Consider the following 27656-nt stretch of genomic DNA (forward strand, 5'->3'; position numbering starts at 1 on the left):
GGGAAACTTACAAGTCACACAATAATAAGAATTGTTATTATTCTTTTAAGAGATTGGACAGCCATTTGTTCAGAATGGTATAGGACAGTGATGGCTAACCTTTTTGCCATCGCGTGCCAAAAGCAGGGGTTGCGCTGGGAGGCTCCAGAGCCTTTCTTGGAACTTGGGGAGGGTGAAAATGGCCTTCCCCACCCCCGGAGGCCCTCTGGTGGCTGGAAACGGCACATTTCCCGACTTCTGGTGGGCCTGGAAGGCCCAAAAATCAGCTGGCCGGTGCGCATATGCGCGCTGGAGCTGAGCTCGGGCAATGCTTGTGTGCCCACAGATATGGCTCCGCGTGCCATCTGTGGCACGCGTGCCATAGGTTCACCATCACGGGTATAGGATCTCCTGCTTGAGCAGGGGGGTTGGGCTAGAAGACCTCCAAGATCCCTTCCAGCTCTGTTATTCTGTAATTCCTTAAATGCAAAATTGATTCCTGTCTATGTACTCTGTTGAAAATTAGCTTCCCGTCATGGAATGCGTTTGAGGGTCATTTCTTCCAGGGCTCACTAGAGGGCGCCAATGCTTCATTTAGCCTAAGACATTGCCCTAATTTTTCCAAGCTGTCCCTCTCCCTTCAGTTCTCCCGCTGAAACAGAAGTAATTGTAGACTCATCAATAATGGAAGGAAGCAGCTTTGTCGTTATCTTGCCCTTTCATTGCAAGAACGTTATGGCATTTCTGACTTGCTACAAGGCACAATCAGACATTCCCCCCCCCACACCTCCCACCCGCTTAGCGCCTCACTAAATTGACACCACAGCCATAGAACATTGCTATTTTAAAATGTTTATTTATCTCGTTGATTAAAGTTTTGGATGTCTGAGTGGGAAGAGTGAAAGGAGATATTTACAAGGGGGGGTGGGGGTGGAAATGCTTGGACCTGTCCAGGGGAAAAAGTGCCCACACGTCCCAGTTTGCGGAGGATTGTCTTCTATTTAAAGCATCCTCTGCTGGAAGAATTGTCCAGACTGAGCCGGATGGAAGAGAAAAGAGAAAACCAGAAGAAGGAAATGCAGAGCGAGACCCTTGAAGGTGACCGTCAGCCATTAGTATTTGCACATCTTATTCGAAGCAGGGCCTTGTGATGAATTCCGTTTCCGAAATCACCCCTCTGGGAATGTCATTGCTGCTCGTCATTGTTGCTTCCATCCAAAAGGCATATTCTATGTGTTCATTCCACATGCTGCCAATGCTGTAAAAGGAGGGAGTTGGACTACGTAACCAAGAGAGTATGACAAGGACGTAACTCTCTTCCCAATGACCACAGAAACCCTGGAAGGCAGCTTGTCTCACCCATCTTCCTTTGACTCCCTAATAGGTAGTCCTCGACTTATGACTTGTGATTGAACCTGGGATTACACTTGTAAGGTATGCTGGTCATTAAGTAGGTCATCATGTGATGTGACCAATTTTATTTATTTATTTACAATGGGTTATTAAGTAAACAGGGTTGTGAAAACACATTGTCCACCATGGAAGTTTTTTTTGCTGGAAACTGGAAGAAAATGCCAGTTTCCAGCAAAAGTTCATAAAATATTGATAATACTGCAAGTGGCAATAAATGCGATCTGGTTGCCGAGCATCAAAAATGCAATCACATAACTGCAGCTGTTGGAAATTCGTATCTGGCTCGTAAGTACTTTTTGGGGGGTGGGGTCCATTGTAATTTTTAACATTTGCTGACCAACCAGTCGTAAATCAAGGACTACTGGTTCATCTGAGCAAAATGATGTCCCCCTATTCCTGTTCCACCAGTTCTGTCTCTACCCGTTTCCTAATCAAATGAAATTCTACTTCCTTCCTTGCCAAGCCCTAAGAATCTTTTGGCCTGCAGTGTCTACCTTCCCTAAATGACGAATACCTGAGACCGAGAAGCTTCTCTTTCATTCATCTCCTCATTTGATGAAAATAGGGATAACAGGATGCAGTGGAAAGCATTCTGGGCCACCTACAACATAGGTGGGTCCTTAGGGGAGAGATCAACTTTAAAACTGGCACTCCTGGTTTCTGTTTCAACAAGCAGGGCTAGCATAAACATCTAAATTCTATGCCAAGGTCTTAGCAGATACACCAAGTTGACTCAATTTATTATTTACTGTTTATAAAAAAAATAAAATAAAAATATTATATGTATATGAAATCTTAATCTGTTCACTGCTCTGAGTCCTTCGGGAGAAGGGCGGTATAGAAATTAATTAATTAATTAATTAATTAAATAAATAAATAGTGGGACCACTTTCAAAGTTCTGCTCACTGCACTTCAAAATGGTACCTCCCCTACAGTGTTTTACTCTAGCTCAGACTTCCCCAACCTTTCTGCGGTCCGGTGGGAGCTGGTGGGTGGGTGGGTGGAGAAGAGGATTGTTCCACATGAGTGGCTGGCAAGTGCACGCAGCTCCATTTGTACAAGCAGCGGGCACGCTTGCCTGTTGCTCATGCAAACGGAGTGCACAGAAACTCACCTGCTGCTCACACAAATGGAGCACACATGCAGGCACTCATCCACTGCTCCCACAAGTGAGGATGGGCACACTTGCCCATCGCTTCCACGGCCCGGTTCTGAACAGCTCACGGCTCAGTAGTGGGCCCCACCCCGGGGGATGGGGCCCCTGCTCTAGATAATTTTTAAAAAAGACAAATAAGGAGGAAGGGAACATGTAGTATGGAGAAGATGAGTAAGAGGGTAACTGTTATTATCCTAATACCACTTTACCCCACAAAGATGAATGGTGGATGATTCAGGCCACTGGAAAAATAGCTTTACAACTAAGCTAATGAAAGTGTGGGATTTGTTACCTCCCGCTGTAGAGGGGGCTAAGGTAGAGAGCTTTAGGAGATGTAATTCAGCTGTTGGTGGCTATGAGCTCCGATGACTGTTTATCAAAGAGACAGCAAGACACCTCTGGATACCTGTTGCTAAACATAGAAGAGTTATTGTTGCCCTTTGGGCTTCACAAAGACCTGCTGGCCATGGTGAGAAATAGACCTTGGTTTGACCCCAGCAGGGCTCTGCTTATGATTCCCTTCTCCTTCCCATCCCCATCTTTGCACTTCCAGGGATGAATTGTGCATGGGAATTTGACTCTGGCTCAGGTGACTACCAGAGCTGCAGAAGCAGTTAATTCTGCTGCAGTTGTGCTCAGAACTGGTTGTCACAAGTGGTGAAGGCATCAGGATAGAAACCAAACGAGGAATTCTAGTCCTGCCTTAAGAGCAGGGGTGAAATGCTCCCGGTTCGGACCGGATAGGCCGATCTGGTAGCGATGGCGGCGGGTGGTTCGGAGAACCAGTAGCAAAAATCCCTGCGCCCCCCCTTCCCACCATGCCCAGCTGAGCCGCAGGATCATCAGAGGCTTTTTTTTTTACTTTTAAAAGCATTTTTTCTACAACCTCTTCCGACGAAAAAATGCTTTTAAAAGTTTTTTTTTAAAAAAAGCCTCTGATGATCACGCGGCTCAGCTGGGATAGTCAGAGGCTTTTCAAAGCATTTTTTTCTGCAACCTCTTGGCCAAAGAGGTGGTAAAAAAATGCTTTGAAAAGTCTCTGACGATCCCAGCTGAGTTTCCTGATCCGCAGAGGCTTTTCAAAGCATTAGAAAAAATGCTTTGAAAAGTTAAAAAAAAAAAAAAAGTTGGCCACGCCCACCCAGTCACATTACCATCACCACCACCCCTGCCACCAAGCCACGCCTACAGAACCGGTAGTAACAAATTTTACATTTCACCCCTGCTTAAGAGGCCAAGTCAGCTGGATGACCTTGGGCAGGTCACTTGCTCTTAGCTTTAAGAAGGCAAGGATAAACATTCCCAAAAATATTGCTAATAAAACTGCATGCAAGGAGTTGCCAGAAGTCAAAACTAACTCCAGGATGCGCTCACATATACCTCCCCTTTTGAAGGTCTCTGAGGACTTCACCCAAAGCTTTAGAGAGTATGTATCTATCTGGGGGCTCTGGGGACTCATCTTGGCCTTAGAGAACTGAGTAACCGACTGACATCTGTCTTTGTAGAGGCTGAATCCAAGGGCCAGTTAAATGCCTCAAAAGAATGGAATACAAGCACAGTCACTCAGATACAAAAAGTGCATAGCTCCAAATTACAACATCAGTTCCCACTTTCTTTCTTAACAAGAAATCTTTGCAAACCTCTCTATTTGAAACTTCATAATGAGCAGTCAAAAGCAACATGGAGTAATAATCTTCACAGACTCAAAACCAGGTGGTTAAGAAGAAGGAAGAGCCCACCTGATGGGATGTGAAATGTCTCACAAGCAATTTCTAGGACATCAGTTTGAAGGACTGAAGACCAAGATTGTTAGAACTAAAAGGAAGAAATATAAAATGGGTTTATTTAAGCAAAGTAAAAATAGATATGTTGTCATCTCTGATAACCCCTTAATAGACTTTTGCTGATATCAGCACTGAAATGATGAAGATTGTATTTGTTTATAAATAAAGAGATGGGATATAGATCCAGGAAACTACAGACCCATCAGCCTGACCTCAATACCAGGGAAGATTCTGGAAAAGATAATCAAACAACAAATCAGCGAACACCTAAAAGCAAACAAAGTAATAACCAAAAGCCAACATCAGTTTGTCAAAAACAGATCATGCCAGACTAATACTGCATCTTATTGCATTTTTGACAAAGTGACAGAACTAATGGACCAGAGGAATGCTGTAGATATAATTTACTTGGACTTCAGTAAGGCATTTGACAAAGTAGACCATAACTTACTACTTGATAAAATAGAAAAATGTGGGTTAGACAGCATCACCACCAGATGAATTCGTAATTGGCTGACCAACTGCACTCAATGTGTGGAGTTGAATGTTCAATGGAACTGCATCTACATGGAGGGAGGTATGCAGTGGAGTACCCCAGGGCTGTTTTAGGCCCAGTACTCTTCAACATCGTCATCAATGATTTGGACGTGGGGATAGATGGGGAACTCATCAAATTTGCAGACGACACCAAGCTAGCAGGAATAGCCAACACTTTAGAAGATAGGCTTCAGATACAGAAGAATCTTGGCAGACTTAAACGTTGGGTGCTATCTAACAAAATGAAATTCAATGGTGAAAAAAGGAAGGTTCTATATTTAGGCAAGAAAAACCAAATGCACAGGTACAGTATATGTGGTACCTTGCTCAATAGTGGTGACTGTGAGAGGGATCTTGGAGTCCTAGTGGACAATAATTTTAATATGAGCCAGCAGTGTGCTGCAGCTGCCAAAAAAGCCAACAAAGTTCTAGGCTGCATAAACAGAGGGATAGAATCAAGATCACGTGAAGTGTTAATACTTTATAATGCCTTGGTAAAGCCACACTTGGAATATTGCATCCAATTTTGGTCACCACGATGTAAAACAGATGTTGAGACTCCAGAAAGAGTGCACAGAAGAGCAACAAAGATGATTAAGGGACTGGAGGCTAAAGCATCTAAAGAACGGTTACTGGAATTGGGTATGTCGAGTTTAATTGGTTTTAAAAGTTTGGGGTTTTAAATTTGTCGGGGCCAAAATTATTTAATTTGATTTTATTCTATTTTTTAAATTTTGTATTGTATGTGTTTTTATTGTTTGGCTGTGCACCGCCCTGAGTCCTTCGGGAGTAGGGCGGTATAGAAATCTAATAAATAATAATAATAATAATAATAATGAAAAGGAGGACTAGGGGTGACATGATAGCAGTGTTCCCATATCTCAGGGGCTGCCACAAAGAAGAGAGAGTCAAGCTATTCTCCAAAGCACCTGAGGGTAGGACAAGAAGCAATGGGTGAAACTAATCAAGGAGAGAAGCAACTTAGAACTAAGAAGAAATTTCCTGACAGTTAAAACAATTAATCAGTGTAACAACTTGCCTCCAGAAGTTGTAAATGCTCCAACACTAGAAGTTTTTAAGAGATTAGATAACCATTTGTCTGAAGTGGTGCAGGGTTTCCTGCCTAAGCAGGGAGTTGGACCAGAAGACCTCCAAGGTCCCTTCCCATTCTGTTATTCTATTCTATTGTATATGGGAGGAAGAAATCATTTATTGTATTTTAAAAGGTAATAATTTACTAAAATTGTTAATTTTATATTTTCATGAAGGGAAGTCACTTCTTTATATATTACTTTCTTTACTATATTCTTATTTTTCTTCCCCCCCTTCTGCACCTTCTATTGTTTCTTTTTATTTTTTCATATTTTGAGCTTGTATTAGTTTTTATTGCAAATTGTAATTTTTAATAAAATTACTATATACATTGTAAAAACAAAAACTCGTAAAATCTCTGATCTCCGTGTATTTCGCTGTGCCCTCAAAACCATGTTGTTCCGCCAGGCTGGGCTATCAATGTAAAAGATTTTAATTGGTTTTAAATGGGATTTTAAATTTGGGGTTTTATAAATTGGGCTTATTATTTAATAATTTTAATTATTTTTAAATTTTGTCTCTTTGTGTTTTTAATTAGGCTATACACCGCCCTGAGTCCTTCGGGAGAAGGGCGGTATAGAAATAAAATAAATAAATAAATAAAAATAAATAAAAACAAAACCATCTGTATTTTAGAATGTTTCACCAAGATACTTTCAGTGAAGATTTAAGAGAGGGGAGGAAAATAGAAGCCTATAAAATGAAAAAGCATCAAGCTAAATCTTCAGACTTTGAAAAGCTTTGCATCACCTCTGAAAGATTCAAGGATTTATTTTTCTCTGGTGGAAAGGAATAAATGGGGTCATCCACCATGTTTCGCCCGCTTGTACACAAAGGGAGCTCAGAGAGGATTTAATCTATCAGTGGAATATAGCAGAAATGCAGAGAGGTGAGAGGGCTTGATAATTGTTTCTGCTGCTTTCTTCCTGTGCAACTCTCCCTGAGCAAGTGTTAAAAACAATCCACAATCACCAAACTGATTATGTCCTATCAAAATAAATCGATACATTTCAACTTTATCCAAAATGGCAGTGACTAATTCATATGGCAGCATCTGGTTCTTTCTCCAGAAGTCCCTTTGGTTTGGACAAATTCAAAGATTTAATTTATCAACTATAGTCATGTGACTTTTCAGTTTCCCGAATATGACAATTACAGCTAGACACACACACACAAAGAGACAAGCACTGCATCATCTTCAAACTCTTGATAGCATAAATACAGATGCATTGGAAGGTAGGACATCATAAGCAGTTGTCTCCAAAATGGAATATTGCAATTTGCTTTATGTAGGGCTGCTTGTGAAGATAATTTGGAAATCTCTGCCACGTTGGGACCAGAACAACTTGCTATCAGTTCGTTACTAAGCTTAATGCTAGTTCACCGAATCGTGTGAGGTAGGACCTTCTCCAGTTACAGAATTCCTCCTACCTGGTTTCTGTTAGCCTCTCCAGCAACCTGTTCATAACCCCGGATGTAGTTTCTGTCATTCACAACAAATTTCCTTTAGTAACAGTACATTTCCCTCAAGTATCACATAAAACAGTGTTTTTCAAACTTGGCAGCTTTAAGATGGGTGGACTTCAACTCCCAGAATCCTGCAGCCAGCCATGCTTGAAAAACACTGACAGAGAATCTTCCAACTTTCCATTGTGTATGCCACATGGTGAAGCTTTGCCCTGAAAAGCGGCTTATAAACATTTTCAATGAATAATTATTTCTGACATAATCTTTGTCAGATGCATATATCCGGTATGTCTAAAGGGAAACATCTGTAAAGTAGACGGACGTCTACTAGTGAATATATGTATGTCTATGTGGAAGATTGCTATCGTCTACAGCGCTTTTCAGATATGGTAGAATGACAGCTCTGAATATTTATACCTGAAGGATACCAAAGGAAAGGAAGACTCATCTAGAGAATATTACAGTAAGCTCAAACCAGTAGTGGGTTTCAATTTAGTCTGCTACCAGTTCGCGCATGAGCAGAAGCGTCCGGGAGGGTGGGCGGAGCCTCCCGCCACTGCAGCTACCAATTCACTCGATCCGGGGCGAACCGGTAGTAACCCACCGCTGGCTCAAACCAAAAGAATGGGTTTTCTAAGCACCCATTGACCCATCATGACAGGAAACCCTTGTTTCTACCATCACTGGTTCTCCGAGAACCTCGGAGCTCTTCTGAAGGATGACCTTGAAAGAACAGAATTGTCAACTGGGTGATCTTATTATTACTTACTACTGAAGCATTTCCGGTTACCTGTTCAGACTATTCTTTTCTTTTCCTACTTCTACCCCAGGAGGCTATCTTCATGCAGATGAAGTAGCTATGTGGGGATGCCTATCGTTTGGACTCCCTGGCAAGGCATTTGAAAAAAAATGCCTGTCAGTGCCATCCTAGGTATGTCTCCCCAAAAGAAAGGCCTAGGTTCTGGGTGAGATTTACTCCTTATGGCTTCAGCCTAAATCTACTAAGTGTTTGAGGAAGCCCAGGCAAAAGTGGTTAATGAAGGATGGGCCTCCTTTGGAAAAAGCTGCCTTTTTCCTTTGAGGAAGTTCTCATGGTAACCCAATTCTCTTCTTATTCATCTGAATTCTAAATATTGCAAAATCATTGGACTGGATCCAATATTACGACTTTTTTTAATGATAGTCATTAAGCGAACATGGCAATCATTAAGTAAACCCATTATTCACTATCGGAGGCTTTTTGCTGGAAACTTGGAAGTAAATGTGGGTTTTTGACAAAAACGTCATAAATTGTGGTTACATGACTGTGAGGCACTACAAACAGCCATAAATGCGGACCGGTTGCTGATATCCAAAATGCGGACATGTGACCAGGGGATAGCAGAATTTGGAAACCGAGTCTTAGGTACCTTTTGAGGGAATCTGTTGTAATTGTAACCAGTTCCTAAATGACTGGTTGTAAGCTAAGGATTACCTGTAAGGCAAAGATCTCTAAAAAGTGATGCTATCCCAGCCTTTCCAAACCTGCCTTTCTAACACATTTTCTTGGCCTTCTCTAAGATGGAGCGCTTATTTTAGCCATCCTAGACTTATCCAGCATTGCAATGAGCAAAACTGGTCTTCTGGAGTGCTGACTCGTTTAGTGTTGACTAAACTTAATGCCATTCCCAACACCGTAACTACTCATCTGCTTGTTACAGCTCTTGGCATTATGTAATTAAATAATTTGTCCTAATTCTAGTGGTCTTAGTGTAGCCAACAGGCCAATGTCAAGAGAAGGTTTAAGCCTTCATATTTTACCTCAGATAGGTAGGAGGTTTTGCCATTGGCTAAGTGGAGGCTTTGTGAGGAGTCAGTATCAGACTGTAGATGAAAATGGTTATTTCTACAAGATGTTGATGGTTGCCTCTCTCTGATCACTGCGATACTGCTCACCTCTACTTTGCACTTTGGTCAGAGGGTTAGCACCAAGCTGTAGTTTCTGGTGATTTTAATAAGGGTCCTGTATCTGCCTCTCATTCTTCATTGGTTTCAGTGTTTGGCACTCACCAGATTAGCTATGCAGTGGATTGCTACAACCCATCTCAGCTTTCTTGGCACCTAGTCTGAAATTCACCCCTACCCCTTACTCTTTTGTGGCCTCCGTCAGGCAGTGCTCAGCCCCATCACTACCCCGTGGCCGCCCCTTGCAGCCTTTTCGTGGTGGCTCCACCCAGGAGTTGTGGATGATGGTGCCACCAGGTGCGGGATCGACTTGCAGCGCTGACACCACTCGTTTCTTCAGCTTGCTGCGGAGTACGTTGCGCAGTTTCTGGCGGGTAAAGGCATAAAGGAGTGGGTGGAAGATGGTTGTACCATAGGCCATGGCCAGGAAGCAGATGCGCAGCTTGCCCAGCAAAGGGCTAGGCCCGAGGCACAGAATGAGCAGGTTGACAATGGACAGAGGTGCCCAGCACAACAGGAACGTTGAGATGATTAACAGGGACATGCGGAAAACACGCCTCTGGCGCTCCCTCCGGTCACGGTGGCGTTTCACCGCCCGACGCAGTGCGATGATCACAGAGACAGAAGCCTGCACACCCATTGGAGGTGGAGCTTGAAGCGTGGGCTTTGGCTGGGAAAGCCTCTTGGCTTCTCCAGCACTGATCATGCTGCTGCTGCTACTCAGTTCTACTGCTTTCCGCCGCTTCCTCTTTTTCGTCTTGCGACGCTGGCTACGCTTGAAAGTGCTGCCGATGCTGATATTGAGAGCTTGCAGGATCTTGGCGTAGGTCACCAGCATGACTGCCACGGCTGCAAAGAAAGTGGGGATCTGGATGGCAAGGTGATAGGCGGTGCCGAGCTCAGCATGGAACTCTTCTGGGCCAACACACAGCACCGTACGGTTTTGCCACACGCTGGCGTGTCCAAACTCGCCCTCGAGGAAGGGTATAAAAAATACAGTCAGGGATAGCACCCAGACTCCAGCCAGAAGAAGAATTGCACGGGCTGGAGTGAGCACACGTTGTGCAGGGCGAACTGAAATGTCGTAACGGTCCAAGCTGATCACCAGGACGTTGGTGGCTGTTGCCACGCTGCTGAAGGTGATGCAGGCCTCGTGGAAGCAGCAGAAGAGGGTGGCAGCACGATCGGGTGGCACCAATATGACCACCATGGTGAGAGGTGCACACACCACACAGATGAGCACATCTAGTACATGCAAGTTCATGGTCACCATGTTGCTGACTGAGTCAACCAAGCCAGCTTGCAGGCAGTAGAGAACCAATACTGTCAGATTGCTGCTGACCCCTAGAACAATTTCCAACATTAGGAAGCCTGTCAGGGACACCTGGAAGCCCAGTGGGTAGGGCAGGGACCAACTGGGGTCGGGGGTTACCCCGTCTGTTGTCTCCAGGATGGTGTCAAACATGGGACTCTCCATGGTTGAAAGAGGCAGAAGCACTTGGGCATAGTCCCTGGACTGAGCTGAGCGTTACAGACAGCAACCTTACCTGTGGGGAGAGAGAGAGAGAGAAAGAGACCATCAAGAACCATAGCAACATTTATTTTTTCAACAATGGACTTTGCACTAAACCAGTGGTGGGTTGCCCCCAGTTTGGACCGGTTCGCAAGAACCGGTAATAAAACCGGTGGGAGGCCCTGCCCACCGCCCCGGATGTCGTCATCGGCAATCTGCGCATGTACAGAAGCAAGGTGTGTGTGTGAGCAAAGCAAGTGCGCGCGATCCCGTTGCGAACTGGTAGTAAAGGTAAGTAGAACCTACCCCTGCACTAAACCAACAAGCCTGCCCTGAAAATATCATCTTAAAACATCACAAGGAGGCCAAGTTCAGGCAAGATTTTATTCCTGGTTGTGGTATCGATTCATTTTCTGGGTTCCTAGGATACACAAAGCCACAAGATGGATTGGGTTGGCACAGTGTACTCAATAATGGAAGAAGAAAGATACACCCAATATTAAAACTAATGAAGCTTAGCGTGTTGTACACATGTGGTTGCTAAGGCCTAACAGCCTGCTTCAGTTTCTTGTGTGAATCAACCCAATTAATCCTGCAGAAAGGTGAAATTTAAAAAAAAAAAAGTGAAACATTTCAGCACCATCATTTGAAAAGAAGATGCAAACTGTGCATGTATTTTTCAGGCCTTTTCTGCAGAAGAAGAGGACAGGATCAAGCATTTTGAAGTTTCTCTATAATTCAGGATAACTTGAGCTCTCTTTTCAAGGAAGAGGTTATCATCACCCGTTTTCTTTAGCAAGACTTCACCTACTTTTACTTAACAAACACATAAATATATATAGGCAAAATGCTTACAATTGGAAAACACATTGGTTATGTATACTCACAAAGATTTGAAACTGTCTATTATCCATTCCTTTTTGCAGAGTCAGCCAGCAAAATCTGAAACCCATACTAAACTGGGCATCCTTTCACAGAATCAACCACAAACGATGTAAACTCACTCACCCAGACTTTTCTGTATATTGGATCTGGATCCATTTGAACCTGCGTTGGCTGTAGAGTTTCTAAGTGAACTTTTAATTGGAATCCACACCTTACAGAGTTCTTCTCAGGAAATAATTCCCTGGCCAAATTAAAAATCCCCCCAAGTGTCTCTTCAAAGGGGTTCAGGATCATAAGGGGAAAGGGAAGTGGCAGAAAAGTCTCTAAAAGTGGTAAGAGTGAGAGGTCCTTGGTGCCCTCGGAGCTTGGCTGCTTTCTTGCAGAGGTTTCGTTAGCCAAACTAGGTAACATCATCAGTGCTGGTAGGAAGTGGGATTTGCTCTCAGTTTATACTGCAGTGGCTTGCCTTGTCTGTGTTGGTTGGAGTAGTCTTGGGTAGGGTATTTTTTTAGTTGGGTTGTTTACTGTTAGTTTATTTGGCAGTTCCTTGGTAACAGGTAGGAGTGTTGCCAGGCCTGGAAGCCATCTTTTGCATTGGGCCTTCAGGCCTGCCACATTTACTACTGTGGGAAACTGGGAGTGGGGATTGTATGGCGCATGGGTGATATGTAGTCATAATAACATTCTTTTCTCAGAGAGTCAAGGATGCCTTGCCCTGCACTTGGAGGGCTGGAACTGGGAGGCATCTCCAGTTGGGACGGTGCATTGGTTGGACCATGTGATGGACATGTGGGTGCAGGGGAAGGGATTTGGACTTTCCTTTGGGTGGGGAAAACCTGGAAGCTTTCAGATTTGGGTTTTCCCAGATGTGCCAATATGACATCTCTAATAAAATGGAACTTTGAGGAACTTCAAGCTTCAGAGTCTTCTTTCGTTGGGGGTGTTACTTGGAACCCTGACAAGTGTATTGTAAGAGATCACCTGCCTCTCTTCTCATCCTTCTGTCCCAAATTACGGCATCAAATTGTTGTGGTCCAAACCTGGCTCACAAGATGCAATGTACATTTATTAAAAATGTACAGGTACTCCTCAATTTACAACCACAGTTGAGCCCAAAACTTTTGTTGCTAAGAAAGACAATTGTTAAGTGAGTTTTGCCCCATTTAATGACCTTTCTTGCCCCAGTTGTGAAGTGAACCACTGCGGTTGGTAACATGGCTGTTAAGTGAATGTAGATTCCCCATTGACTTTGCTTGCCAGAAGATCACAAAAGGTGAACTTGGGATGGGGCACTGCAACCATCATAAATACGAGTCAGTTGCCCAGTGTCTGAATTTTGATCACATGACCATGCGGATGCTGCGACGGTCGCAAGTGTGAAAAACGGTCCCAAGTCACTTTTTTCAGTGCCCTTGTAACTTTGAATGGTCACTAAATGAACTGTTGTAAGTCGAGGACTACCTGTAGCATGATGACTGAAGAAGCGTAAGCCTAGTAAAAGAGATACACAGAGGCAGGCAGACAAAGCAAATCACTGATTAAAGACAAATAAAGCCTGTTGAACCCAGGTCTCCTACACAAAGCTGATATTCTGAGAATTAGCCACTTATTAGCCGTGGTGGCGCAGTGGTTAAAATGCAGTACTGCAAGCTACGTCTGCTGCCTGCAATTCTTGTAGTTCAATTCTGCCTGCAATTCTGGAGTTCAATTCTCACTGGCTCAAGATTGAGTCAGCCTTCCATCCTTCTGAGGTGGGTAAAATGAGGACCCTGATTGTTGGGGGTAATATGCTGACTCTGTAAACTGCTTAGAGAGGGCTGTAAAGCACTATGAAGTGGTATATAAGTCTAAGTGTTATTGCTATTAATTTCCCCTTGTACCCCTCCCTCAAATTTTAAAAGGATTTGGTAGATATAAAAAGAAACCCACCTAAACCTCAACTCTTTATCACAAAATACTCAGTGTGGCAAAGAGAGAGAGTGAGTTAATGAGAGAGAGAAGGAAAGAGATAGAGAGTGAGAGAGAGTGAGTGAGTGAGAGAGAATGAGAGAGAGAGAGAGGGAGAGAGGTTATTTATTCTTAAGTAATCCAAGTGGGTTGAAAACCTTGAGAACCTTACTGAATTTAATTAATATTAACATTACTAATTTATTATTACCGAATCTTATTAAAGGTCAGCATGTCAGCTATACAAGTTTTATTTATTTATTGCAGCCCTGTGGCCAGATACAAACAAGTTATTGAATAAAAGAAGTATTACATCCTTCTCTATGTATATCTGTTTAGGGGAGAAAAAGAATACGCATCAAGGAGTCTAACAATAATTAAGAACGTAATTGCTAAAATAAATCAAAATTAAATACTGTTGTAAGATGTTCCAATCCTAAGTAAGGGTACGGTGTATCATACAAATGGTGGCACAGAACTTGGCGACTTGAGAGGTTATTTTCAAGTTCTTGTCTGAGAGAAGGAGCATTACATAGAAATCACACTCCTTACATTTCTTCAAGACATGACATATAAGGGTATGGCAACTATACAGGTAGTCCTCGACTTACAACCATTCATTCAGTAGCCGAGGTTACAATTTAATTAATTCAATTTATATGCCGCCTCTCTCCGAAGACTCAGGGTGCCTAATGGTACTGGAAAAAGCGTTCCTCGCAGTTACGACTGTCAGAGCATCCCTACAGTCGTGTGACCAAAATTCAGGCCCTCAACAACCAGCATCGACTTACAATAGTAGCAGCATCCCGGGTGTCGGGTGATAGCCATTTGAGGCCTTCCCAGCCAGCTTCTGGCAAGCAAAGTCAGTGTGGGGGAAGCCTGATTCGGTTAGCAACCGCACGGTTTAATTTAATTTAATTTAATTTAATTTCGAATTTATATACCGCCCTTCTCCCTGAGGACTCAGGGCGGTGTACAGCCAAGATAAAAAACATAGAATACAACAACTGCAGTGATTCACTTAACAACCATGGCAAAAAAAAAAGGGATGTAAAATGAGGTGTGCCTCATTTAACAACCGCCTTGCTTAAGGATGGAAATTCTGGTCTGAACTATAGTCACCTGTACTGTATTTGAGATATGGCTAGTGCATATAAACCATTTAGTGCAGGGGTCTCCAACCTTGGCAACTTTAAGCCTGGTGGACCTCAACTCCCAGAATTCCCCAGTCAGCAAAGCTGTTAATGCAAAGCTGGCTGGGGAATTCTGGGAGTTGAAGTCCGCCAGGCTTAAAGTTGCCAAGGTTGAAGACTCCTGATTTTGTGTACTCGGCCATTGGGCCCTGGCTGATTTCTCCACCTATAGCTACTCTAGATCAATTCAGCTTTTCTTACAAGTGCAGTTTCAACAATTTACATTCCTGGGGACACCTCATAGGTTTGGTAATGAATGCACCTCACATGTGCAGAGGGAAAACCTTTTAGAACCACAATAAGATCCTCTTAAATGGAGGTGAGGAATAGATGATCAGACAGACACCTCTAAGACTCCTTCCCCTTCTTCCCCTTGGTTTTCAAATTCACCGCTTGTACATATTCAGCAATTATGTCTTCAGTGACCATGAAAGCCCAGATTTTTACGAATTGAAATTCCACACACACACACACACAGATGTGCGCACACACCTCAATAAACTCTGAAATGACACTTGAAGGAAGAAGTGAGAGACAGAAAAACACGTAGCCTGCAGGAAAGTAAGAGAATGTGTGGATTTAGAAAGCGTTTGGCTACAAGTAGGGAAAATTAAATCTGTCCATTGTGTGGAATGTGTGTCTCTGTGTCTGTGTGTGTGTGAGAGAGAGAGAGAAAGGGAGGAAATTATTTCATAAGAGACTAGCAATGATAATTCAATGTGAGCAGAAAACCCATCCTGGCCCCATAAATCAGGAAGTGCAGAGAAGACTCAATTAACCAGCAGTTTCACAGCCAAGTGGATTTATTTTAACCCCCATTCCTTGTTCTTTCTACAGCACAGGCACGCAAGACTTCATGAATTTTTAAAGTATTTTTTTTTAATCACCAAGGTATGCAAAAGAGAGAGAGAGAAGGTGATAATATGAATGAAAGAGATTATGTTTTGCATTTCACCCCGTTTTATGATTTCTTGAGGAAAGGTGTTTTTTTTTTAGTAAAATAGATGCTTATTTATTATTATTAAAAAAAAAAAAGAAATTCCAGAATCTACAATTATGGTAATATAATAATTAATGGGGGTTGAAAGAACTACATGGGAACATAGCAGATGTGGACATTTTACAGGCTCCTTTGGCTGTCCCAGTCCAGCCTACATGAGATCAATCGGAAATTACAATTCATATATACATAAGTGTATGCCATGCTTTTATTTTGAAAGCGACTGCTTTTTTTTTTTTTTTTAAATGTATATGCCTATGTGCATGCCTGTGCACCTTCACAGCCTGATTGGTTCGGCCCTCCACAGCAGTCCCAGTTTCTCATGTGGCCTCTTTGGCAAATTAATTAAAATGATTAATTAAAATTAATTACTCAACCCTGGAATACAGAGTACAGTCTCTTAGCTATAGACCAGGGGTGTGCAACTACAGCCCCTTTACGGCCTGTGGACTTCAACTCCCAGAATTCCTGAGTCAGGTGTACATCTACAGCCCCTTTACGGCCTGTGGACTTCAACTCCCAGAATTCCTGAGCCAGGTGTGCAACTATGGCCCCTTGCCACGGCTGGCTCAGGAATTCTGGGAGTTGAAGTCCACAGGCCATAAAGGGGCCATAGTTGCCCACCCCTGCTATAGAGTGTTGTTCCAGTTGTAGTCTATACAAAGAGGAAGGGAGAATTTTGGACAGAAATTAAATGGGAGAGAGTGGTCTTAACTTTTTCCTTGCCTCTTTTTCCTTTGACCAGCCACTTACAGCGGGCCAGACATATCTGCCCTGCAAATGTACAATCTAAATTCTAGTAGGAGACAAGCTAGTTGAAAGAATGAACTTTTGAGGGTGGGGGAGGAGTAAGATGACAGCGCAGGTATGGGAAAAATTCAGCACACAAAGATCCATCTGCCATATTTCTGCTAAAAATCTCCTTCTCCTGAGCGAGCACAAAGAAGCTGCCATTGTAGTATAAATACACAATTTTTTTAGCTCTGGCCTACTGTCTTGGCTCCCTGAAAAAGGAGAGGAAGAAAAGTGGGGGGAAGGGGGGAAACTGTTGATGCAATCTGCCATCTACTTAAAAAAAAAAAAACTTCAGCATGAAACATTCATACAGATCCTGAATCACAGCTTCTGCCAGCATATTGTGTGACTATTGATTAGCGCTACTCCAGAAGGGAAAAGAAAAGAAAGAAGTACAACACAAGGGAAAAATTAGCACAAACTGAGGGAGATGCCAAAACGACACCAACTCCTAGCAATTTTTTTAATGAACGTGAGCCAAATCATCCCAATCAACATTGTAAATGTCTAATGGAGAACCATTAAGGCTAAAACACTTCCAAGGGAAGAACGAAAACAACAGATGAATCTGTCTTAGAAACCAGACCCAAGATAGCTCACTAGAAAAAGATCTATATTTAAAAAAAGCAAAATAGTTATCGAGGCCATTCTCTGGTAGAAATAAACATAGGAACAGGTAATTGTTGTAGAAGAAGAAAACTGGCAATGGCCCAGCCTGTTTAGTTTTTTCTATATCAGGGACTGGTTGGAGGGACAATGTAGGTGGTCCTTGATTTACAACCATTCGTTTAGTGACCGTTCAGTTACAATGGCATTGGAAAAAAAGGGGACTTAGGATCATTTTTCACATGGCTGTTGCAGCATTCCCATGGTCACGTGATCAAAATTGAGATGATTGGCCACTGGCGTGTATTTATGATGGTTGCAATGTCATGTGATCACTTTTTGCGACAAGCAAAGTCAACGCGGATTCACTCAACATCCATGGTACTAACAAGTGCAGTGACTCATTTAACAAGTGTGGCAAGGTAGATCAGAAAATGGGACAAAACTTCATTTTACAACTGTCTTGCTTAGCAACAGAAATGTTGGGCTCAATTCTGGTTGTAAGTTGAGGACTACCTGTAAGCAATTTTGGAATTTAGAGAATATTATGGTCTTTCTTAGCAGAATGGAAAATGGTGAGGTTGCTTCCCACAACCTTCTCTATCCTTCCATCATGTTCTCTAACAGCTTGCCTTACCTTTGTCTTTTTTTTTCTGGTTAGCTGGGCATATTCCATAGGAGCCCTGGTGGCGCAGTGGTTAGAATGCAGTATTGAGGCAAACTCTCTCTACAGCCAGGAGTTCGATCCTGACTGACTCAAGGTTGACTCAGCCTTCCATCATTGAGGTCGCAAAATGAGGAGCCAGATTTTGGGGGGAAATATGCTGACTCTGTAAACCACTGAGGCAAAATTCACTTAATAAATGCCTCACTTAGCAACAGAAAGTTTAGGCTCAATTGTGGCCATAAGTCGAGGACTAACTGTTCTTGGAGAAGACAGGGTGAACCTGGGTCTTTGATGATGCCCATTGATGATACCCTTTGATGATGTGAGTACTGGGATACTCACACTATGAAGCAGCTTTCACAATAAAAGCATGGCTGAGAAAGGCTGAACTAATAATGAAGTAGACTGTTGGAGACACTTTCTCATGTCTCTTGCACTGATAGCAATAGCACTCTTAGACTTATATACCGCTTCACAATGCTTTAACAGCCCTCTCTAAGTGGTTTACAGAGTCAGCCTATTTCCCCCAACAATCTGGGTCCTCATTTTACCCACCTCGGAAGGATGGAAGGCTGAGTGAGCCTTCCTTGAGCCTGGTGAGATTTGAACTGCCAAACTGCAGGCAACCGGCAGTCAGCAGAAGTAGCCTGCAGTACCGCATTCTGACCGCGACTCTTACTGATGCTTCGAGTATGGTACTAAAATATTTGCATCTCAAAAAACTAGCTCAAGGAACTCCAGCCATAGAATTTGGCTCAATTTTTAGAGGAGAGATGAAAAGTGGTAAAAAAATTGAGACACTACCAATCAGGCAGGGAGGAGAAGTCAAGTAGGGAACTAGCTTTGAGCTAGTTGCACAGCTGCACAGCTGCAAGAGGCAATGCAAGGAGCCTGATTTCCTCCCCTCCCCCCAAAAAAAAGTTCCGTGGAACCTGATCTGTCTGTTCCCAAGGGAAGACAACCAGGTTGGGGAGATTCTTGCAATATAAGTAAAACACAATAAAGCTGCCAACACGACTTTTCATCAGTGGATCTAGTTACTTGCGCCCGACAAGAAGTTTAACTTTTCAGAATCTGTCAGGGTTCCAAGTAATATACCCACAGCAAACAGAACTCTGAAGGAGGTAGATTCCTTAAAGAACAGTTTTAATATATCATATTGGCACAGACTGGTGAAAACCGATTCTAACAGTTCCCACCTAATTAAAAGTAGGTTTTCCCCTTTTCCCAATCAATCAATCAATCACATGGTCCAATCAAAGTGCTGTCCGGTTGCTTGGAAACTTCACTCCTCCTCTCTCCAGCCACCTGTGAGAATGTCCTTGGTTCCCAGAGGAAGCTATTTTGTTTTGGCTACAACCACCCCCCAAGCTATCTCTATTCCCTCCTCCCTAACCCTCATCTCCATTGTGGCAACGCTGAAGCCTCAAAGATGGCCTCAGTCAGGCCAGCTTCAGAATAACCGAACCCACTCAACTTAACTGAACCCACTCAACCTTCTCCTTGTCATAAGCTCAGCGATTGCTCTTACCCTCTTTACTTCTGACTACCGTCCTTGCATTTTTGTCCTTGATTATCTGTACTAGGTTGTTTCCGAGTGCGGTGAAGTGATTAGAGCGCTCCCTTGATAGTGGAAGAGAGGGAGAAATGCTGTGGCTTACTTACAAAGCTCACCAGGTGACCTTAGACCGCACATTTTCTGTCTAATGTATTTCATGGGATTATAGTGAAGATAATGAAGGGAGACAATTATGGTGCATGCCATCCTTAATTCCTTGGCTAAAAATTCCTTGGTTAAAAGGAAAGCAAGTCCCCTTCTATCATCTGCTCTTCATTCTCTGGGTGATTGCCACCGTCTAGTTCCAACTTCAGACCCACTCCAGACTGTCATTCGGGAAAGGAGGGAAACAAGAGAGGGGGGATAAAAATAAATGTGAATTAGGTTGCTAGGCAACTGCAGGAACACTTCCTAGCCACTCCAGTTGGCCTGCCCTCCTCCAGTAATTCCTTGATGCTCACATTCAGGAATGGCTTAGAAGACCATTCACAGAGCAGACTAGATTTACAAAGAAAATGGGGCTGCCTAACTTTTAGGATCAACAGCATTCTGATTCTGTGCCAGTTTGGGTAGATTGGGCGGAGTAAGGATCTTCAAGCAAAATATCCAAATAGTTACGAGCAGAAAGCAAGGTCAATGGGTCAGAACTCCCATCAGTAGACCTCCAAAAGGCCAGTTATTTTCTGACAGACTCCAAAAGCCTTCATTGTCGTAGTTGATTCTTCTGGTCCTAAAAAAGGAGCACTGCTTCCTCTCTGGCTTTTTGCATGCCTGATTCTGACACACACTATTTCTGTCTTTCTTGAACTATCGTTGCCCTCTTGGGATCCAACCCACTTGGGCTCACGCCTTTTCTTTTGGGCCAAGTGGACAGCTTTTGCATCCTTGTCTTGGGTCTTCGTTGAAGTTTATCCTACATTTTTTTCTGGATCTACCAGATAAGATCACCAGAGCCAAACTAACCTAACTATGACAAGTGCCAAGTTAATTTAGCCTGCATGTTTTTAAGCCAAATAGGCAATGGGTAGTGCTGAACTGGGAACAAACAAAGGAGGAAAACCCATACTTTTTCTTACTGTTTTCTTGATAAAATCCCCTTTCATATAGTTGCACTGGGAGGACAGGAGCCATTGTTGAAGGAATTAATGAGTTTCCTTCCAGTAGAAACAATAGCAATTAAAAAACGGCAGGGTTGATCTCCCTCTCTTTGCTCATCAGTGTCTCAATCTTGTCACTGCAGCTATTTTTAAAAATGCAAACTGTTCCTTACCTGCATAAAAAGTGCTCCCGCTTTGCACTCCAGCTAACGTTGCTGAGGGCAGTTTGGTGGTGCAGGAAATGTGGGCCAGCTTGAGGAAGTCAAAAAAAGTATAGTATATACTCCAAACGTGGCACACCATAATTTGCCCAGTTTTTCAAGCATAGCTCAAAATAATGCCCACAAGCTATGAAACATTAAATTATTTAAAAATAAGAGTCCAACTAGAAGAACCCAAGGATCACCCTATATAATTTTTATTGCTCTGCCTTCTTGAAGATGCAGATAGGTTTTTGCATTGTCTGTCTGCCTGCTTGTCTGTCTTTACCTACCTACCTACCTATCTATTTTTCAAATTTAGGTACTGCCCATTTCACTCAAAGAACGACTCTTTAATGTACTTCCCGATAAAACATTTCTGCCAAAGTGAGAAAGAATCTTGTTGGAGAAAATCTTTTATTTTTCCTGAGCACGCATGCTAGGTCTCTATGTACACGGAGCTATCTGGGGAAGGTTTGGAAAGGAAAATGCAAATACATTTTCCCCATCTGTACTCTGAATCAGTCCATTTTACTGAAAAGTGAATCATGTGATTCTTCCACTAAGGTAAGCTGGCTGTGAAATCTTCTAAAATCTGTCAGGACAAATTGCAGAAGATGTCACAACTAGTTTAGATATTATTTTTCTCTAGTGTAATAGCTTTTTCTATTTTTGTCTTTCCCATTTCCGGAATAAATGTGTTGCAATTCAAACCCTCATGCTTTCTGATAATATTATATTTCAAAAGACATTTGACAGGCTATATACGTGTTCAGCAATACTATGTGAAGATTTGGTACCCTCTGACACAACACAAACATATATATTTTTCCTTTTCTTTTATTATTAACAATATGTTTTACAGAGTGAATACAATATGCCTGGAAACCTTTTCTCTAGGAATCTTAAGCAAAATTTTTGAACGTACAACAATTTACCACAATTATCCCTAAAGAGAAATCTGCATTTCTCATTTATGGATGTGTGATTGAGGCAAAGGAAATCCTTGTTCCCACATGATTCTTCCAGAATATCCTGGAGAACCCTTAACTATCTTTATTTATGCTATTATTCCTTCTACGTTTTGGTCTACAAATGATTTCAAAAGCATTTAAAATTCAACTACCAGTAGGAATAAACCAACACACAAAGAAAGACATTCTGCTGAAATGAATTTTTTAAAAATAGTGGAATAATAAGCTGAAGAAGCAGCCTAATAGCTCATTAAATATTGGCCGGTCTTAAATGGAGTGAATCTATAAATTGCTTTTGCCAGGACCCCCGTACTAAAGGGGTATTATAGTACTCCTTTTTATAAGAATGGGGGAGGCCCACAATCTCAGCACCCCAACAGATGAGGCCTTTTCTTCCATTGGTTCTCCACTGGTAGTAGGGGTGGGCTTCAAAATTTTTAGCAAGGGGTTCTCTGCCCAGTTGCTGGGGGGAATGGCCAAGTTGGCCTCCTGTACCACGACGGGGCCATTTTTGTCCTCCCTGGGCTCTAGAGGCTTTCCTTGAGTCTCCAGAAGGGCGAAAACAACCTCCCCAGACTCTGGAGGCCCTCTGGAGTTTCCAGCCTTCCTGAACTTCCAGTAGACCCGTTTTTTGCCCTCCCCAAGCCTCCGCACACAGACTGCATTTATCTGCATCCAAAACGGGGACTCCTGGGAGGGGAGGGGCGGGCAGGACCAGCCAGGAGTGGGATTTGGGGGTTCTCCGAACTGCACAGAATCTTAGCTAGAGGTTCCCCCGAACCCCTGCGAGCCCCCAGCAGCCCACCCCTGACTGGCAGACAAATCCCAAACTGGACCTCAGAGAGAATTAACAGCTTGTCTCCCAGAGTTGTGGATGTTCTATTGCTGGAAGTTTTCAAGAAAAGATTGGATAACCATTTTGTCTGAAATGGTATAGGATTTCCTGCCTAGGCAGGGGGTTGGACCAGAAGACCTCCAAGGACCAGACCTTCCAGTATTGTGTTGTGTTGTGTTGTGTTGTGTTTGGGATTGGGATTGGGATTGGATTGGATTGGATTCCTATTCCTATTCCTATTCTATTCTCTAATCAGGATACAATAAGGTCTCTTGCCTGAGGCAGGAGGTTGGACTAGAAGACCTCCAAGGTCCCTTCCAGCACTATGAATTATTTAGGTAAGATGAATCATTCCTACACATAAAAATGACTCTGCAACATCCAAGATGTTTTCCAAACAAAGGTACAATCCCAGAATCACAGCAAGATCAACTCCCCACCCACCTGGTGATTACAAAAAGTTGTAGCTTGGAGCTTATATTGAAAGTAATTTCTGTATCTTCTAATGTTTGAAGGACTGGAATGCACCAACCAGGCCATTCTGTTTCAAGATACAGAATGCCATCTCAGAAATGGTGGGAAACAGTGGCTTGTTTCCAAAAGGAAGTTTGTGATCTGACTGAAAGGAGTTCTTGGTGTATCTTACTTTCTGGGATTGCAGTGTGGAGCTAGTATGTCTCCATCATTAAACAGTAAAGTAGTTTGATCAGATGATCCATAATAAATAAAGCACCAAACCAGTGCACCATCACTAGGAATTCTGAAGGACATGGAAATTTAATGGCTAAAACATATAAAGAACGGTTACAGGAATTGAGTATGTCTAGCCTAATGAAAAAAGGACTAGGGGTAACATGATAACAATATTTGACCTACAAAAACAAGGGACTCAAACTATTTTCCAAAGCATCAAAAGACAAGACAAGAAGCAATGGATGGAAACTAATCAAAGACAGAAGCACCCTAGAACTAAGGAGAAATTTCCTAACGGTGACAGCAATCAACTATTGGAATAGCTTGCCTTCAGAAGTTGTGGGTGCTCCATCACTGGAGGCTTTCAAAGAGAGGACAACCATTTGTCTGATATGGTATAGGGTTACCTACTCGAGCAGAGGGTTGGACTAGAAGACCTCCGAGGTTCCTTCCAACTCTATTATTCTACATTCTGTGCATTCTTTTATGATTGTGAAGATGGGGAAAAGATATTTCTTTAGAGACAGGACACAGTACTCAGTACAGTACTCAAGGGTGGCTGACAATTATTTGCACTCAGCTATTGTTTGTTTGTTTGTTTGTTTTATTAGATTTATATACCGCCCTACTCCCGAAGGACTCAGGGCAGTGAACAGGCACAAAATAAAATACATAAATACAAAATTTAAAAGCAGAAATAAAACCAGACTAAACAATTTAGCCCGAGACAAATTTAAAACATCCCAATAATTTAAAAACAGATTTAAAATTTTCAATTTAAAAGAAAAGGGGAAATTGGCTAAGTGAAGCAAGTATTGATTGACTGGTGGACATCCATAAGCATTGTAGATTTCCAATCATGTAAACAAGTCATGTGCTCTTCGCATCTTGATGCCTGAGTGGACCTGTGAATAATCAAATCACAATCTCAAATCCATTTTAAACTTGATTTAGAAGATTTAGGAGACAAAAACTAAACCAGCTGAAGTCTGTTCTTTCTGGTCATATTTCAGCAGTGCTTATCAAAGAGGACAGAGATCCCAAGGTTAGAATTACTAAGATGCAGCCAGTTAGCAGATAGAGCAGCACTCCCTCTCTTGCCCTTCACTTGAAAATCTAATCTGGAAACTGTCAATCACATTTTAATTCATGACGGCTAATTGTGTTTAACGTCTGGGAGAACAAGTCACCAACTACATCTGTAAGATACAATTGCTCATTATCTTGTGTGTAAAAATAACAATGTTTATGTACTTCACTGATTGCCCCCCAAAAGGCAAAATAATACCTCCCCTGAACTTTTGATGACAACTTTAATGGAAACAGAAGAAAAAACCAATCTCATCAACCATCTTTCCATCTGTTTACCATAGCACATAAACAAATTGGTATCCTCTTAATATAAGTAGGAGAAACAGGGCAATTTGTACATTTATTGTTTAAGATTTCTCTCCCTCATATAATACTACAACTTGAGGTGCAGTACATCAGGCAGGCTGTACTGAAGAACCTATTGTCCTCCAGCTGTTGAACTGTAAGTTCCAGTACCCCTCTCACCACTGGCCAAATTAGCTAAAACAAAGTTCAAGAAACTTTGAAGGACTACAGGTTTATAAACCAAACTACAATGTTGGAGTTGCTGTAACAGTGCAAATACGACGGCAGTCACTAAGTTTAGCAGGATGTCAGAACTATTAATACAAGATACATTTCTGTTATTTACCTAAAGGACAGTGGTGAAATTCAATTTTTTTTTACTACTGGTTCTATGGGCGTGGCTTGGTGGGCGTGGTGTGGCTTGGTGGGCGTGGCAGGGGAAGGATACTGCAAAATCTCCATTCCCACCCCACTCCAGGGAAAGGATACTGCAAAATCCCCATTCCCACCCCACTCCAGGGGAAGGATACTGCAAAATCCTCATTCCCACCCCACTCCAGGGAAAGGATACTGCAAAATCCCCATTCCCTCCCCACTCCAGGGGAAGGATACTGCAAAATCCCCATTCCCTCCTCACTCTGGGGCCAACCACAGGTGGCATTTGCTACTCAAAATTTCCGCTACCGGTTCTCCAGAACCTGTCAGAACCTGCTGGATTTCAACCCTGATAAAGGGGTAGGTCAGAAGTAGGTGATCTCAGAATCACTTAACCATATATTTCAAAGATCCTGGACTACAGGGGAACTACCAGATGACTGGAAAATGTGGTTACCATCTTAAAAAAAAGTGGGGGGGGGGGATGGTTCCACTTATCAGCCTGACATCAATACCTGGGAAGATTCTGGAAAATATAATCAAACAATGTATCTGCAGACACCTACCAACAAACAAAGTTATAACCAGGGGCCAACATGGGTTTGCCAAAAACAGATCATGCCAGACAAATCTTGCATTCTTAGATAATGTGAGAAAATTAGTGGACCAGCCAATGCTGTGGCTATAGTTTACTTGCATATAATTTACATTTGATAAAGTAGACCACAACCTACTATTTGATAAGATAGAAAAATCAGATCCCACAATATGCTAAGTATGATTATTTTTAATCTCAATTTGCTTATTTTGCAGCTTAGCAAGTTTGCAAACCTAATTTGTTTGGTTAATTTATGGTTCAATTTACTCTGCAAATCATAAAATGATTTAATTCAGTAACTGGGTTAAGCATGACCTGCAAATGCGAGCACAGTGTCCTCTGGCACAGAGAACTGTTTTCTGGGCTGCAATGCTCATAAGTTAAAAAAAAAAAAAAAACATGATTTAGCTCTCTAGGGTTTATCAGCTGTTCCAAGTCCCCTGCCAGCATCTGCCCTTTGAGGAGGTCTGCCAAATGGCATAACTGGACCTGCCTCCTGCACCAAAGATGCTGCATTTTAGTGTTGGTCTCAGAGAAAGAAAACATTTTCTTCCATGAAAATTAATCAGTCTAGCAGAACAATTGAACAATCTATGCTTCTACCTCTCACCACTGGGAAATTCCCCGTCCTTTTTTGTATGTAATTCTTTGTTGTCAGCCACTAACCAACGTGTTTCAGATGCAAAATTACTTTGATGAAATTGTTAGGACGCAGTTCAAAAATAACAACCAAAAAAACCAAAAAAAAAAAAAAAAACAGAGGCACCTCGTAGGAAGGATAAATCCTGCCTAAAGCACCAGGGATTCAAATCAACACCGATCCAGCTTATGACTTGTAAATGTATGGAAGCTGCAAAGCTAGCATCGCACACAGGCAAATATTATACTGCAGCTTTATGCAACAGGGTGTTGTTTAAACGTGTTGGATTACACCTCCCACCACACACTGTCGTTGTTGCCATCTGGAAGGGAACAGATCAAGAAAAGTGAGGTTTGCTATTAAGAAATCTACATTGACTCTCACACTCCTATTCTTTAACCTAAGTCATTGTGTTGGGAGGGAAAAGTTCCCCATTCTGTATAATGAAAGATTAAAATAAAATACAGAGAGAGAGGGAGGGAGGGAGGGAGGGAAGGAGAGAGAGAGAGAGAGAGACAGACAGACAGACAGACAGACAGACAGATCTTTGAGACTGTCTTCTGCCACCAGTAGCCTCCCACCGGCCAGTCCGCTCCCACAGAGAGGGTCTCCTCAGGATGCCATTGGCCAAATTATGTCGGCTGGTGACACCCAGGGGGAGGGCCTTCTCTGTGGGAGCCCCTGCCCTTTGGAATGAACTGCCCCCAGAAATGCGTAAAATCTCCGACCTCCGTGTATTTCTCTGTGCCCTCAAAACCTTGTTGTTCCACCAGGCCGGGCTATCAATGTAAAGATTTTAATTGGTTTTAAATGTGGGATTTTAAATTTGGGGGTTTTATAATTGAGCAAATTATTTAATAATTTTAATTATTTTTAAATTTTGTTTAAGAGTCCAAGCAGTTCAAGTGAATAAAAGAGCCAGGGTGGTGCAGTGGTTAGAATGCACTACTGCAGGCTACTTCTGCTGACTGCCAGCTGCCTGCAATTTGGCAGATCGAATCTCACCAGGCTCAAGGTTGACTCAGCCTTCCATCCTTCCGAGATGGGTAAAATGAGGGCCCAGATTGTTGGGGGCCATAGGCTGACTCTGTAGACCGCTTAGAGAAGACTGTAAAGCACTGTGAAGCGGTATATAAGTGCTATTGCTATTATATACTAATGCTCTCTCTATAAGAATCTGAACTATAGACGGTCCTCAACGTACGACCACAAACTGAGCCCAAAGTTTATGTTGTTAAGTGAGAAATTTGTTAAGCGAGTTTTACCCCATTTTACGACTTTTCTTGCCACACTTGTTAGGTGAATCACTGAAATTGTTAATATTAGTAAC

General features: G+C 42.5%; 1 protein-coding gene across 3 annotated transcripts in view; it reads right to left on the reverse strand.

The window, feature by feature from the left end:
* Positions 1–815: 815 nt before the first annotated feature.
* LOC117673965 (G protein-coupled receptor 22-like) overlaps positions 816–27656 on the reverse strand; it is a 64631-nt gene continuing 37790 nt past the window's right edge. For 2 of the 3 annotated variants that reach the window (XM_034431712.3, XM_034431713.3), the window contains exons 2-3: positions 9559–10920; positions 816–1237 (exon numbers count right to left, since the gene is read on the reverse strand). In XM_034431712.3, the coding sequence (XP_034287603.1) occupies positions 1108–1237; positions 9559–10850 (1422 nt within the window). In that variant the 5' untranslated portion in view covers positions 10851–10920 and the 3' untranslated portion in view covers positions 816–1107. Of the gene's footprint in view, positions 10921–27656 lie in introns of all 3 variants that reach the window. The other variant, XM_087883794.1, reaches the window with a different exon arrangement.

Source organism: Pantherophis guttatus, chromosome 2 (genome assembly GCF_059756535.1).
Source record: "Pantherophis guttatus breed Tessera chromosome 2, ASM5975653v1, whole genome shotgun sequence".
NCBI classification, from domain to species: Eukaryota; Metazoa; Chordata; class Lepidosauria; order Squamata; family Colubridae; genus Pantherophis; species Pantherophis guttatus.